The following is a 15562-nucleotide window of genomic DNA, read 5'->3' on the forward strand; positions in this document are numbered from 1 at the left end:
ATTTCATGGACAGTATTCTGTTTTATTTAGTTATGATTTCATATATATATATATATATATATATATATATATATATATATATATTTCATGTCCAGTATTCTATTTCATGTATAGTAAATACATTTTATTTTAATGATTTCATGTACAGTATTCTGTTTAATTTACAGTATTATTTTTTTCTTAATTATTATTATTTTATATGAATTAACTCATGTCCAGTATTTATTTTGTTTATATGATATTAGCCTACATTTTACTTTTATATTGCATTGTTGAAGGAGCCCGAGACTCAATCATAGCATTGCCAACACCGACTCTTGCTGTAATATTTGTGCATATGACAAGTAAACCAGCTCGAGTCTTGTTGATGTGGCTTTTACCTGCTGAGCTCTCAGCTGGTTTTGTTTACCTCTTCTCCCCCGACACGTGGGAAAGGGAGGGAGGGGAGGGGAGGAGGGGTGAGGGGGGATTAGTGCAGCGTTGGTGCCCAGTGTCTTCTTTAGCCCACAACAAACACACAAGACTCGATTGAGAGAAAAGCGCACAAGGCAGAAACCCATTTGCACCTGCTAGTCCTCCTCGGCCAGTGTCAGCATCTCTCTCCATCCAGACCCCGGCGTCCAAGCATGTCTCTGTCCGGCTCGCAGACACCAGAGGACGGACTCTACGGTGAGTGATGGTGGTGGTACATGGACCAGGCCGTTTGTTTTGCTCTTATATCATGGCGTTCATTTATTTACCTTTTACAGCCATGATGACGTTAACGCTTGTTGTGTTGCTACTAAACAACGAGCTCAGAGATCATTATTAAAGCTGCTGTGTGTGCACATATCGACTTAATTTCCCAAATGCAAATATTAATAATAAGTGGGTCAACAATGTAAACAACGACCCCATGCATTGGCTCAGTGTGTCTCCAGATGTGCTGTGCAGACATCTAACGTGACACTAACAGCGTGTCAGGGTGACAGCAGGGGTGAGAGGGTGCCTCACAGAGAAGAGGGCACTAGCAGTTTTATTGTTGCCATTGTTGTTGCCACTGACACCGTCATTGTGTAAACGGATTCCCCGACTCACCTGTTTGTATCTCTGTAAGCCAATTACTGTGGAGATGTCCTGACGCTTATAGCTCCACTGTGCTGCCTGCACATTGCTTGGCACAGAGCAAGATGGGTGAAACATGTGGAACATGTAATGGAGAGCAGGACAGTAAGGGACTGTGTAAAAATGATAGAGGGTTGAGCCTTAAACTTGACTTGTAAAAAAAGCAAAACAGGGTTATCACCTAAAGCCTGACCGATACTGATATGTTGATAGTTATATACATTATGAAATCCAGCGTTGAGGCTTATTATCCAATAATATATATATTTTAAATACAAACACATAACATAAACAATTCACTTTGACATGGATCCTTTAGATGAGGATTGAGAAGAGCTGTGACCAATGTAAAAGCTTGTCAGTGGCGGACAAATGTACATAATACATGTATATAAAAAAGCCGACATTGTTTCTAAACTACCTGAAACCTAGAACCTGCCATTTCTAAGAAGCATTTTTTATTATTATTTATCAGCCGACATACAAAACAGTATATCTCATGCAATTTATTGGCCGAGCTCTGTTATAACTTTTTGCTTTGAGCGACCCCCGTAACTTAGAAAAATGTGCCACACACGGTCCACTATATGTCAATGGAACAATATTTTGCTCACCCCAAAAGTACAACGACTTGTACCTTGGGGGTGGAGTTAGCAATAGCCAAAAAAAAAAATCGGCACAGTGTTTACCCGGAATCCCAGCCACTCTCTACCAAATGAACCGCTATTGTCCCTCTTCAAGTTTCCAACCAAATGCAGTGCAGTGAGTTCATCCACGACAGTGAGTATTAGGAATTTGTCACATTGAGGTAAATATCTGGTGGTGGTACTTTTCCGGTCCAGTGCCATTTAATTACCGGGGAAGATGGTGAGGGTACATATTTTGTAATATTCAATATATGAATATCAATCAATCAATATTTCAACTTTCAATTTCCAGTGTTCTGATATTGTTATGCGCAAATTGAAAATGTGCGTAAAATCGATGGATTGAAACACTCTTATAGGTAGTTAGATTGTTATCCTCTGCATATGACAAAATACACCTCTGTGGACATAACATTTGTTTGATGTTCTCAATCGTTATTTGAGCAAAAAAATGGTCAAATGAAATATAAATCCAAGGCAAGAAAAAAACTGCCCTTTCCCCAAACTGTAAGCAGACAGTGATAGTCGGGCAAATAAGAAATGAGCCTGTTGTGCTGCAGTTCATTGAGTCTTTTAACATCCAGCTCTTGTCCACATTACATAAAGCTGATTTGGCAGTGGCACAGATGAATGTGTACAGGATTGCACCATAGAAACTGATTCAGTGCTGCAGAATGGCGACGGATACATAAGTCAGGCAACAAGGCAGTTATGTCACAACTCTCTCTAAAAAAAAAATAACTAGGGCAATGGCACAGTTTCCCTGCTCTGCCCTCCCTCTTCTTCTCCCTGCCTCCCAGCTCTGTACCCACTCATGTCTCTAACCCCTCTTCTGTTGTTTGCAGTGTCAAAAACCCAGGTAAAGTGAGGGATCGGATGAGAGGGAAGAACAATTTGGTAGGCAGATGAGGTGTTGATATTTAGTCAATTCTGCCCGTGTCACAGAGAGATACAAACAGCATGACAAGAGATAAACAAGGGGAGGAAGGGAGAGGGTAAATGGCTAATCTCTAACCGAAATAAGATCTTACATAAGCGTGCATGTTGTCATCATGAGTTAGCCCTGCCCTACTGTTTAGCTTTGGGTGTGTGCACGCCCTACACACTAGCTTGTGTGTGTGCACGGGTAAATCTCTCCCTGCTCATGTACCCAGTGAACCCGTGTGTGTCCATTCATTCATAGGCTGCGTGTGTTTTCAGGACTCATTGACGGAGAGAAACAGACTCTGGCTTTCACTCTTTGTCTGAGTCTGTTTGTGTGTTTTTGTCCGTGTGTGTGTGTGTGTGTGTGTGTGTGTGTGTGTGTGTGTGTGTGTGTGTGTGTGTGTGTGTGTAACAAAACACTGTCCAGCCAGATGTCCATCCCACGTTCACGTCTCTCAGGTCATCTGATGTCACGTCAGGACATCTGTGGTAGCTGCTGTTAAGTCACCATATGTCAGTGCACAATAACACACACTTGTCCACTTTGTCCACACTAAAGCTGTTACATTTTAGAGGAAAACTAATAGAGATGTTACCAATTCAAACATCCAAACTTGCATATCAGCCAATACTGAAAACCGATCCTGGCTCAGGTTACACAACATGAACAAATGCCTCATAACTAAAAAAGAACATAATTACACTACTTTTAAAGTCTATTTCTTTCAGGGCTAAATTACGTGGTATCGGATCGGTGCAGACAAACATTATTGCAGATAGATACCAGCATTTTTGGTAGAGTGTGAGGCATTTCAGATACTGATATCAGAACAACTCCAGAAACTACTTGGCTGATATGGTTGAATAGGGCTGGGCAATATGGGGATATATATCCTCAAAATTATATATTAAAAAAATGTCTATCACATATATTCTGCAGCCTTTCTTGCAAAGTCAAGAAATCAGCGGCCGATCTGCGTTCAATACCTACTTCAATATAATAATATTTTATATTCTGATCTTTGCACGTTATGTTCATTTTGTATAAAAGTTCTGAAAAAAAATTAAAAACTCTGTACTTTTCCTTCAAGTATGTGTGTGTCAAGTGTCAAGTATTCAATTCACACAGGAGTATACAATAAAAGGTTATTACCATATGGGCATGTCATATAGACTATTCCTTTATTGAATTACCAGAAAACAAGCTATAGGATGATATACATTGTTATAGAGATGAAATTATCTATATCAGGATAGAAGCTTTTGGCCATATCACCCAGCCCAATAGTTAAAATAATAATATTACAATATGTATTATATATGAGTGAAACACTACATGCATCATTCTGAGACTCGGAAGAGGAAGAAAAGCTGCAGTGGTCAGTAATCTAAAGAAAAGTGAAAAAATATATATACAAATATGGAGAACAGACAAAAATGATCAGTGATCTGCATTATTCAGAGATAATATAATGCAGTTTGATTCATTAATAAGAACATTTTTTACGTTTATTACAGTCTGGTCATAATCATTAATAAGGACAACAGCTTTTTGTAAAAGTAATAACACTGTTAACATCTGCACAATGCAATTCAGTTGATTAATACCCAACACTAACATTCTCAGTGACAGATTTATTCTCAGCAGCACGTAGTGAAACAAAATGTAAACACTGGATTTTAAGCCTATGGATTTGTTTACTTTCCTCATCACGACTCCTTTCTGGCTCATTACAGTCTAACATATGTGCACGAGGGCCTACCGTTGTGTGCCTCCTTGCTCGTTTCGCCTCAGCGTCATTACAAACTCTGCTGCTCGTACTGTTTCCTCATCAGGCTCCTGGGTCGAGCTGGAGGAGCTGATTGCAGCCGTGAGCCGCAGGGAGAGTCTGACAGGGCCGCAGGACAGCATCTCCTCCGCCCTGCAGGGGGAGCTGGAGAGGATCCTTCTGGAGGCACAGCTGGAGTGTGAGAGGAGTCGAGACAGGTAATGGTGCAGTTTGTTTGTGTGGAATTTGTTTTGTTTTCTTTGGGGATTTGAGCTGCACAGCGAGGTGCGAGAATAATTTGCAGTAATGAGTTTCATTCTGTGCGCAGTGGAACTTTGCTTGTTTTTCACAATATGTGTTTACTTTCCCCGCTGACAGTCCATATGTTGGTACTAAACCCACACTGTAAATGTCTTTCTGGTCCAGTCCTCCACAGGTGGGCACTCCACAGTCCACTTCTCCAAGACCAACTAGTGAGCAGGATAGTGACTGTATCACCATACAGGTATTCATTCTCAACACTGACACACGAGATATTTGTCAGATAACTACATCCTCCATGTTGTAATCTGTAGTTCAAAACCGCAAAATCTGAAAAAAACTTAAATTAAAACTTAAATTTAAAACAATTCTTACCATTTTTCCATGTCTCACAGCTCTTCCCTCCAAAGTCCAACCCCCTTCCCCCTGCCTGACCTCTGACACTCCCTCCCTCCCCGAAACGTGCTGTGAGAGAGAAATGCTGCGTTCCTGTGCCATGGGAAGTCCAGCGTTTCGTACCTTCAACTAGGAAAGGTGCACTGGAATGCCTGTCAAAGTACAAAGCCCTACTATCGAATTCGAGGGAGATCGACCTACCCCAAATTCGCTAGTAGGAGGCTCCACTTTGACAGGCATTCCTGTGCACTTCGCCTAGTTGTAGGTCCGAAAATCCGGGCTTCCCATGGTACTTGAACGCAGCATACATAGCGCAAGTGAAAGGTGATAGATGACAGGCAGGAAGCTCTGCAAATAATTGTATTCGGGCCGAATAAAATTATTGGTCAGACTTTTATTAGAAATATGAGAATTGAATATTTTTGAGCTTCCACACCTGCTATAATGCTATTACGTTTCAGTGTGCCAGACGCTTATTAGGAGCATTTTACGATTGCAAAAGAAAAGTGTAAAAATGCCAGAAAGGTAAGAGTAGCTTTAACTATGAATGTGCCATGCTGGTGACTTATATTTGAAAGCCCATTACGTACAAATACTTTCAATACATGTTATTTTAAACTCTTGCTGACCATTTACCAAAGCACAGAGAATGTTTTTATACTGATTGTTTAAAAAAAAACACTTGCAGACATTGAACTTTCTTGAGGTCATATGTCTCAAGTTGTTCCCCCCCAAAGATGTACAACACATATGTTCAAACACAAGAAGTGGCTATCAGTGTCACGATATACATGTGCTGCTACGATTAAGATCACGGTCTCTGTCTTGAGTTTGTCTTCTCTGTCTACTCTTCTTCCTCTTCTTTTACTACTGTTGCACATCTGATCCCTTCTGTGTGTTGCAGGAGGAAGCTGAGCGGCGAGTGGACACTGACTGGGTGTGGGATTGGTCCAGTAGACCTGAAAATATGCCACCAAAGTAAGACCAGCTCTTGTAAAATCAGTCATTTTCTTTTATATTAATCCATGATTGCAGTATTTCTTTAACTTGATCCATACGTTATTAGAGTACTTGCGTAAATGTATAGATATCCATGGTTTTGAAGTAACTGTACTTTCTTCCCCAGAGTTACATAAGAATATCGTTGCTCTCATGCCTGTGCATAAAGAATGAAGCTGGAGGACCGGGGCAATTAGCTGAGATTAGCATAAAGACTGAAAGCAGGGAGAAACAGCTAACCAAGCTCTCTAAAGTTCAAACTCAGCATAAAAATAACAATTTTGTGGTTTCATGGGAAGTTACATGCTGTAACAATGAGTCTTGTTGTTAACTATGAGTCTTGTTGTTGACTGTGAGACTGAAGAAGTGCATTTGTATAGAACTAAAGAAAGAATTATTTATTTTGCGTTCGGCACATCAGGCTCCCTTTACTCGCAAAATATTTTAAAATGCGATTAAGTTGTTCTTTGACAGCATGTTCCTATGCTGTGTCTTAAATTTTGATGACGGATTTTACCTCTGAGGGTTGAGATGCACATGAATCAGCCTCGTTTATTTACACTGCCACACATTTAATCTTCTACAAAACCATAAGTCTACCTGACAGGCAGCTCTTAATGGTCTCTTAGTACGTCTACCTTTCTTGCATTCTCAGTCTCCTCTCTTCTGTTCACATTATCTCTGTTTATGTTTTTTCTTTTCTATCCTCCCTTTCCCTGCATCTCTTATCTCTCCACTTTCTCTGCAGGGAGTTTGTGTTTCAGCACCCGAAGCAGCAGGGCTCCCTCAGCGTGAGGAAGACAGAGGTGATGAAGAGAGGAATCTTCTCCTCAGACGTTCTCCTCATCCTTGTTCCCTCTCTGCTGGCTTCACACCTACTCACACTTGGAGTCGGGTGAGACATACGCACATTTACTTCCTATCTGTAGATAAACATGTTGACGAGTCCAAAGCTTAAAGGGGAATTTCTGTATTTTTCAACATGGACCCTATTTCCCCATGTATTTCTGTATAAGTGACTAATGATCAACATTTTTTGGCATTGGTCCAGTAATGAGCGCGGGGACTGCAGCCTGGCCGCCGCGAACCGGGCTGCACTGTTATCAAACGGGGAACCTGTGCACAGACACTATACGTCCACAAAGTCTTTGTTTTTGCCACTGAAAGGTTTCGCTCAGATTGTTATTATAAGGTTCGAACAAAGATGGAGAAGACACTTCGGTATGTAGCTACTGACGCAGGTCAACACAGTTACTTTAGCAAATAACAATAGCCTACCCCCGCTCTGTCTGCAGCTCTCCACTCTTGGAACAGCATTTTGTCATCAGGAAAATGTGCTCTGGTAGGATTTCTTCTCCTCTTTGGCTGGCAGTAGTCATCCCAGTTAAACTGCAGACCAGATGGTCTGCAAGCCGCAGTGTATCCAGAGTTATTAGGATCCATTTGTTGCACAACTAACCACAACTTCTGCATGTGTGCTTCCAAAGGTAACAGTCTAGTGCAGGAGTTGGCTACCTTTTTGATATGAATCAGTGTGCCATATCAACGTCTACCGAACACGCTCCAGGAGCATTATTTTCCCCCACCTCCACATTCTGTGAAGAAGGCAAGTACTAGCATACCAGAGTCAGAGTAGGACAGGCCTTCATGAATGTGGATGTGGAAAAGGGAGAGATGTCCAAACGAAAGCCTATGAAGCATTTTCCTTATTTTCTGAGCCCACTAGATGGCACTCAATGTTCAACAAAGGGCAGAAAGTTCATGGAATAACCAGTCCTTGAGCCGCTTTCCATTAAACCAAGAGCTCCATCTAGTGGCTTCATTAAATAAAGAAAATGCTTCATGGAGCTTCATTTCACTTTAAAAAAGTCAGTCAACACCCGTAAATAACAGGCAGTGTGTCTGCCAATGACTGTGAAAGAGTCATTTGGCATGAGATGCACTAGATTTCCCCAAAGATTTCTTGCACACTTGTTGCTAGTGTGCCATTGGTTAAGCTAGTATAAATCTAGGGTACAGGGCTAATGGGTAGCATCACATATTGTAGGCACAATTCAAAAACCATTGTTTTTATTCAAAATAATTTAGATAGCACAAAGCAACGCTTCAAAACAAACTCTCCCTCTCTGAAGTTCCGCTCCAGTGTCTTCCCGCAAGATTTCAGAACAATTATAATGACAAATTGAGCCCGTCTGTGGCAAAAACAAGCATTTTTGGTTAACGTATATTGTCGCTGTGCAGGTGCCCTGTTTGATAACATAACACCGAAGCTACAGTTAGCTACAGTAGCTACGCTATGATTGGACAACTGCTGTTTTGGGGAGGGGTTAAGCAATTTGTCAATTACTGCTTTCTCTTTTTAGGATCTACATAGGAAAGCGATTGGCCGCTTCTACAACTAGCACGCTGTGACGCCGGCTGTAGCCCAGTGCATCCATTCGCTGACAGTCTGGCCAACGAGGTCAGACTGTTACTGCACTAATTTGCCTCCTTCCTTCTACGTCATGGTGCAACCTTAGGACCCTGCCCGTCTGTACCTCTGTTTCTCTGTTCATCTGTCTACCCAGCAGCAATCTGCCAGTCTGTGTGTGTCGTAGGACCCGGAGGGCGGATGGATGACCAATGAGTCAGACTGAGGTCACTTTTACTCTCCCGGAGAGTAACACTGATCTCAACCAGCTAAAGAATAACCAGAGAGAAGAGATTGCCTGATACAAGAGAGAGGAGAGAGGGTTTTCAGCTAGAACAGTAAATCCCTTTGAAAGGAGGAGATGAAAACAGTGATTTGGGAACAGTGTGTTTGGACAAAATGAGAAAGATAATATGTGGTAGCCTTTCACCCAACCTTTGTAAAAAAGCAAAATGTCTGTCATTTGTCAAAAGTAATGACCCTCTGTAACACCGATCTGCTGAAAGTGGGTCTTGGTTTTTCCTGCTCTGATGGTGTACCTAATGTAGAGAGTTTTAGTTGTCTGAGTGAATGTAGGAGTGGCTCTGGTTGTGCTTTTTGTCCCATAATCCAATTAAATATTTGACCGACAAAGACAATCATGATCCTATTAAACTTCACTCCTCAAAACCTTTAATGTGCCTCTTGGGTCTTTTTATCTGCTCTTCCAGTAACATCCTGGCAGTATTTGTGATACACATGTTCATCTCGTTAAAAGGAGACATGTTATGCTCATTTTCAGTTTTATATGTGTATTTTGGATTTCTACTAGAACATGCTTTAAAGTTAAAAAAAAAAAAAAAAGAAAGAACATATTGTCTGTCTGAATATACCTGCATCCCATATTTTCTGATCAAGGCATCCCACAAAAAAACTGACTGATCATCTTAAAAGTGAGTTTTTCGTGCTATGTTCTGTTTAATAAATGCAGGGGAAATGAAGCCAGCAAAGATCTAAGATTTGCTGAATTAAGCTGGACCAGTAATTTATACTGTAGGTGTAGAATACATTTTTAGTTTTTGTCTGGAGATTATTTGTAGACAATCAAAGGAAAGACTCTGACAACCTACAAATGAACCACAGCATCTGTCTAAAATGTATTCAGTTATTCCAATAGGTGAATCATTGAAAATCACTGTTGATTTGTCCTGATAAGCTCTCCGATGTACATTTCACTTGGGTTTTTCACACCAGATCTCCACCAACGATGACTCTTCCTCTTGTCTGAGCTCATGCAGAAATGTTATAACATCACACCAGCCTGTCTCTTTCCATCTGCCTGTGTCATTCCTTACATCACATAAGTCTTTTTGTCCTTTTTTTTAACAAGCTGCTGCTTCGACCAGTGGAGGATTTGACGTTTTATTGCTTTCCCATAAAGCAGAAAGCCGTTTCCCCTTAACATCTCATGAAAATAGCTGGCTTGCATTTAGAAAGGACAGTCTGAGAAGCACACTGAGGTTTGTCTGTGCTGCCTTGAACGTAAACGTGAGCATTTGTTGTCCGGCCCGACCAAACCCCAACAAGTTTATCAGCCATTAGCGGAGTGTTTGATGTGAGGGTTCCCGCTAAGCTTGTTAAGTTACTTCTAGACACACCAAGCTGACGGTGCAACAACAAGCCTGCGTTGGCAGAGCACAAAAGCACCTGGTTTCCATTCACAGGCATCCACAAACTATGCCTAGCTACTAGTCCATGTTTTGGCATCACTTTTACACAACAAGGAACAACAGGAAGTACGTTGTCAGTAGGTGAAATGTTTAACATGTGCATGAAAAATGTCCATTCATCGTCCTTGACTACCATTAATCTATTTGTTTTGTAATGTTGAAATTGAAGTTAAAATGGTTCAATTCCAGCATTTCACATCTTTGGTATAATTTTTTCGTAGTTTTGACAAATTTTTTGAAAAAAGAAGCAAATGGGGAAAAAACATGAGCAGTCATCATATAGGTTTAAACCTCACACCCCAGATTAGCATTATTTCTTTAGAGAAGAACGATTAAAACAATAAATACACAAACATCCATCATGGTTTAAAAATCTTCCTCCTGGTTATATTGTATTGAGCACAGTTGTGTGCTGTGTTTCTGTGCAGTGAGGGATTATTATCAGCATTTTAGGTGTGCTTTCTTTCAGTTTTACTTCTTGAGAAACAACGACAACAGAAACTATGACGAAACAATCGTCAATGACATTTTTTCATGATAAAACCAAGAATAACACTAAACATGTAACCTTTTAAAACAAAAACTCTAGTGAAATACAACCACCCAAAATGTCTCTTGTTGTGTTAGCTAACAGTTCTCGTTTCTCAGAAGGAATCAAGTATCAGATTTATAGACAAAATGCATACACGGTCGTGCGGAAAAATTGAGTAAGACCGGCCGCAAAAACAGCTGGGACCATGAAAACACGCAGGCCGGAAGGTAAGCTAATGTCACCTGTAACCACGGTAACTGTACACCAAGATGGTGACAACTGTAGACTTTTGTTGACTGAAACTGTTCCAATTGTTTCTTGCCCCGTCGGATGACATTACTTTGTCGCTGTGTTCCCAGATCTCAGTGAAAGCAGTTGCATCATAATCAAGAGAAAATATGGTGAAAACAATGAAAATAGACCTGAATAATCATTTAAGCTATGAATGTTGGCCTTGGGCTTGTCCTTGATTCAACCCCCCCGAACAGTTTATCCTCAGCTTGGGGCAAACAGGCAGTCACAGGTGGCACAGGCGGTTGTAAATCATCATGTTCTCACACAGTTGTATCCCCCTTTGCTGTGAACCTTAGTGACTTCTTCGTAGCAGGGGACTGTGTTAAGTCATCCCTGTAATATCCTCCGTGAAAAACGGGGACAATTACTACAGCGAACAGCCTTAAATGCCACATGTGATTTTTGTGAGCATAAAAGGTGAAGACTTACAGATACATGTGGGATACGGTGGCCACGCGGGAATCTGAGCATTTGGTATTATGAAAGAACTTGTTACTGTTGAAGTTAGAGGACAATGAGGCTTGAGTCAAAATGTGGAATAAATCTGTTCATTTCCTGGACTTCACTTTAGAGATCGGACGTCTGTCTGTCTGGGAAAAACATCATCTCCCTGCTCCTATACTGCTAGGCAGGAAATGGAGAGTACAGTTTCAAAGGGTTTGGATGTAACAGTTAAGTTGGCATGGAGTCAGTGCCTTAACATTCAAACAAGGTCACTAATTTGAGCCTGCATCTCAAGTAACCTCACTTTACCACATGTGGCCCACTTCCCCCTCATGAATCACTTATTATAAAAGAAAATAGTAGGCTATAATGCCACATAACAGAATGACGTATACACCCACTCACAAATCAGACACGTACAGTAACACTTGTTCACAGACTCCTACGGGGTAAAACAAAAAAAACACGTTTTGTTCTTAAATAGTTGCATTCAACAATTCGTACTTTATGTTCGCTTCAATGAATACAGAATTAAGGTTTGTAGGAAGAGATCTCTGTGTCTCTTGAGATGGGATTGTGTGCCGGAAGCTTCCTTGCATTTTTCATACTCACTCTTGAAAACATTGCAGCACTTTGACTGTGTCTGAACAAATGACCCAGTGTGCTTTCCTACTATGTGTTGTTTCCCACTGGATGGCGGACCTTTCTAGCCCAGACACGCTGTGTCTCAACGTGCCAGAACTATGAAGGATTAATGAGAGCACCTGGAATAAGACTCAATGGAGCACAATGCAGCGCTGTTCGTACTGTGTCAACACACTGCTCAATATAGTGTAGGTGTGTTTTGTCCTCACATCCTGAGGCAATTGTTCGATTCATGTTGTTCTATGTAGAATCATTGTTGTTGTTGTTGTTGTTGTAGTGCAGTATGGAAGCACTCAACTGTTGGGTCAAACACATGTCTCGTCCTGTGTCAAAGTGAAACTTAATTACATCACACACGTACTTAACCATGTGGTCACAATGAATTAAGTCACAATGTGAATCGTGTTTGAAACTGCAACTGTAGAGCATCAGAAAGTGTTGGCCTGTGACGGGAAGGGAATGAGAACAGGTTGAGAATTTGATATTCATAAACATACAATGCCAACATTTTTTATCTCGGTGACTGGGTTGCCGCCGGAGCAGAGCTCTGACATCGCTCCAAATTAGTCTGTGCAGAGTTTGAAAGAGACTGTATTAGGTATATAAAAAAAGGAAGTAACCACCATTTTCCATGCTGTTTTCTACTGTTTTCTAACCCTGTTTTGTGGGTTTTGAGGTGCGTTTGTGACGTGTCCAGCAGAAAAAAAACAACTTAAAGTCAGGATCGTCTACTGGCAATGGGAAAGAAGTCTATCAACTATGTTAGCAGGGTATACGAGTCTACAACCATGCTAGCTGCTCCTTAAGCCAGACCTTGGGCACAGTGGTGCTTTGATCTAGAGTCTCAGTATTGCAAGCATAACATTTGCTAATTAGCAATAACCACAAAGTACAGCTGAGGCCGGTGGGAATCTTGTTAGTTTTGCAGGTATGTAGTCATAAACCAAAGTATTGGAAAAATTCTAAATAAGGGATGGCCAAGGTTATCACATTTCATCAGGAGGGAAACATGAATATTTGAACCAGACTTGTCAAGACCTTTCACACAGACTCTCATTCTCAAACTAGGAGGAGGAAAACTCAGGGGATCACTAACGTCATTAAGATTCATCATCTGGAGACCATGAATGTCTGGACACATTTTCATGGAGATCAATCTAACAGTTGTTGAGATATTTGAGTCTTTGTCCAAGTGGTGATCTGATATTGCAATCCCTAGAGTCTTGCTGCTACAATTGCTAAAAAGTGAAAGGAAAAAGAGAAAAGTCAGGAAATTGGAAAAGGTAGCATTGGTGTGAAAAACAGAGAGAGAGATTTACAGGGGCCGACTTGGTGTCAAGTTTCTACGGTGGTGATTTACAGCGGTCTCCAACTACAGTATGAGATGTGGAGGTGTCGGTGAGACGTGCATTGAGATGAAGTGAGTGAGTGTGAACGCGTCCAGCTGGTGTAGAGTGACTGAAGGAGCAGCTGGAGAGTCTGAGATGGTCTGAGAGTGAACTCACAGTTTACACATGGCAAAACCATCAACCGCAACTTCAACCAGCGGCTTTGCGGGGGCGTTTATTACGCACCTTTGCATAATACTGAAAAATGTAGTGAGACACTCAAACCACATTTGTTGTTTTAGAAACGATACGGTCCCCCCCATCGCACTGAGGCTAATCTGAGATTTGTGCACCTATCATCAATCTTCAGGGGTAATGGCTGTGTTTTTCCGAGAAGGGCATCGGGGTTTATGTTACAGTGTCCACGACTGAGATCGTTTTGAGTGATTTTACAGAGAAAAGTGAAGGCGGGCGATTCGGTAAGGTAAATGGAATTGAAAAAATCTTACAATGGCTTCATTGGTTTCCTGTCATTTTCCAAAGTTGGTTATCTAAGGATTCAAAAATGCTATTTTTTTATACAGAAGCCAGACTCAAACAAATAGGTCTGCATCAATTTGAATTCCTCAAAGCCAAAGATGAAATAAATCTACAATTGTAATGAACAGTGTGTCTCATTTCTAAAGATTTTCCGTTCCGTATTAGCTGGGAATGCATTTTCTTATTAATTTTGGATCTATAACATTTGATGTATAATTTGTATTCATGCCCTCTACGTTGTGTTAGACGATTCCAGGAAACTCGGCAGCTTTATCCCCCATGACATACCAATTTGGCTCAAGAGTTTGCAGTCTAAATACGCTGCAGGATGTGGGTCCGTTTATTAAGCCTCTGCCTTGAGTTCAGACGCACACAGTCTGTCTAATACCAAAAATTCAGGCAATTTAATGCTGTAATTTTGGGTTTGGAGTGAGTCCCCTCCGCCAGCAAGGGTGGAGGTTTTGATAGATGCTGCAGATTTAATGAGGTGTTAGATCAGACCTCTCTGACGTGCTGACTGGCTGCTGTTATGTAACTTCATCAGGTAAGACAGTGCAGAGCTTGTAAGACATTGCGTCCCACAGTGTAATGAGCACTTTAGCACTCAGTGCCGGAGCAAGGAGACTTATGGTCACATCCAGCTGTGGTTTGCTGTGTTGTAAAAACTCTGTGTCCATTCATCAAACACGAGGGCACTGATGTTTTATGAAAGGCCGTCTTGTGAAGAGGAACCTTTATGTGGTGAATGTAATTATTTTCTTTATTACTGGGACATAAAACCCTTTTTTTCCCTACACATTCAACATCCGTAAATCTTTTTCAATTATGCCAAAAAATGTAGCTGAAGAGACAAGTGATATATTTATGAGTACCATTTCTGTCATATATAGATTATTTAAAGAGGATTAAATGGCATATAATAAGTATAAGTAAGAAAGGGCTAAATACTCACAGTGGCAGTGAGTAATATTGCTATATACGGTATAGTGCATAGAGTAAATTATGAACACATTTCTGCACAGCGTAAAATTGACAAATGAATCCAAGAAACTTGATAAATGATCCAAACGTAATGTACCAGAAGAAGAATAACAAAGACCAAATGTGTTTATGATGAGTTACGGCAAATTTTTAGATGAAGGAACTTGACCGTGGGTAAGAAACAGGACACACAAGAAATAAAAGGAAGAATTTCCTCTGTGGATTTGATGAGAATAAATACAATAAATCAAATATTTGTTTCTCCTTTTATCTTCTTTGGAATGAAACAAAACATCTTCCTTTGTTCATCTACTGATGTGCCACATGCTTGCTATTATGCACCTTTAATCATTCTCGTTTCTGAGCATTTTCTCTTGTTTTCTTTTTTCGGCTCAATGATTTTTAAAAATGCTAATTGTCAGACTTCAGCTTAGAGCACAAACAACCCTGTCTTTTCTCTTTTTGCTGCATGAAGCCACAGCTTCAGGTTGGCTGCGTATTATTCATTGGTAACACAGTACATTTTGTTGTCACTATGGGCACAGCAGTCCTATAATCTTCAGTGTCTGTTGCCAATGA

General features: G+C 40.8%; 1 protein-coding gene across 1 annotated transcript; it reads left to right on the forward strand.

Moving 5' to 3' along the window:
• The first annotated feature begins 561 nt into the window (after positions 1 to 561).
• On the forward strand, positions 562 to 9052 carry LOC310959121 (BCL2/adenovirus E1B 19 kDa protein-interacting protein 3). The gene is made up of 6 exons (XM_083930361.1): positions 562 to 669; positions 4512 to 4662; positions 4871 to 4949; positions 6006 to 6079; positions 6849 to 6995; positions 8464 to 9052. The coding sequence occupies exons 1-6, from the start codon at positions 627 to 629 to the stop codon at positions 8510 to 8512; spliced, it is 543 nt and encodes a 180-aa protein (XP_083786487.1). The 5' UTR covers positions 562 to 626; the 3' UTR covers positions 8513 to 9052.
• The last annotated feature ends 6510 nt before the right edge of the window (positions 9053 to 15562 follow it).

Source organism: Echiichthys vipera (assembly GCF_963691815.1).
Source record: "Echiichthys vipera genome assembly, chromosome: 16".
NCBI classification, from domain to species: Eukaryota; Metazoa; Chordata; class Actinopteri; order Perciformes; family Trachinidae; genus Echiichthys; species Echiichthys vipera.

Bases quoted from the DNA above. Each gene is read 5' to 3' on its own strand.
- LOC310959121 (XM_083930361.1), top strand. From the start codon at position 627: ATGTCTCTGTCCGGCTCGCAGACACCAGAGGACGGACTCTACG. The intron at 4,950-6,005 runs GTATTCATTCTC...TGTGTGTTGCAG, and splicing joins GTGACTGTATCACCATACAG to GAGGAAGCTGAGCGGCGAGT. The intron at 6,996-8,463 runs GTGAGACATACG...TTCTCTTTTTAG, and splicing joins CTACTCACACTTGGAGTCGG to GATCTACATAGGAAAGCGAT.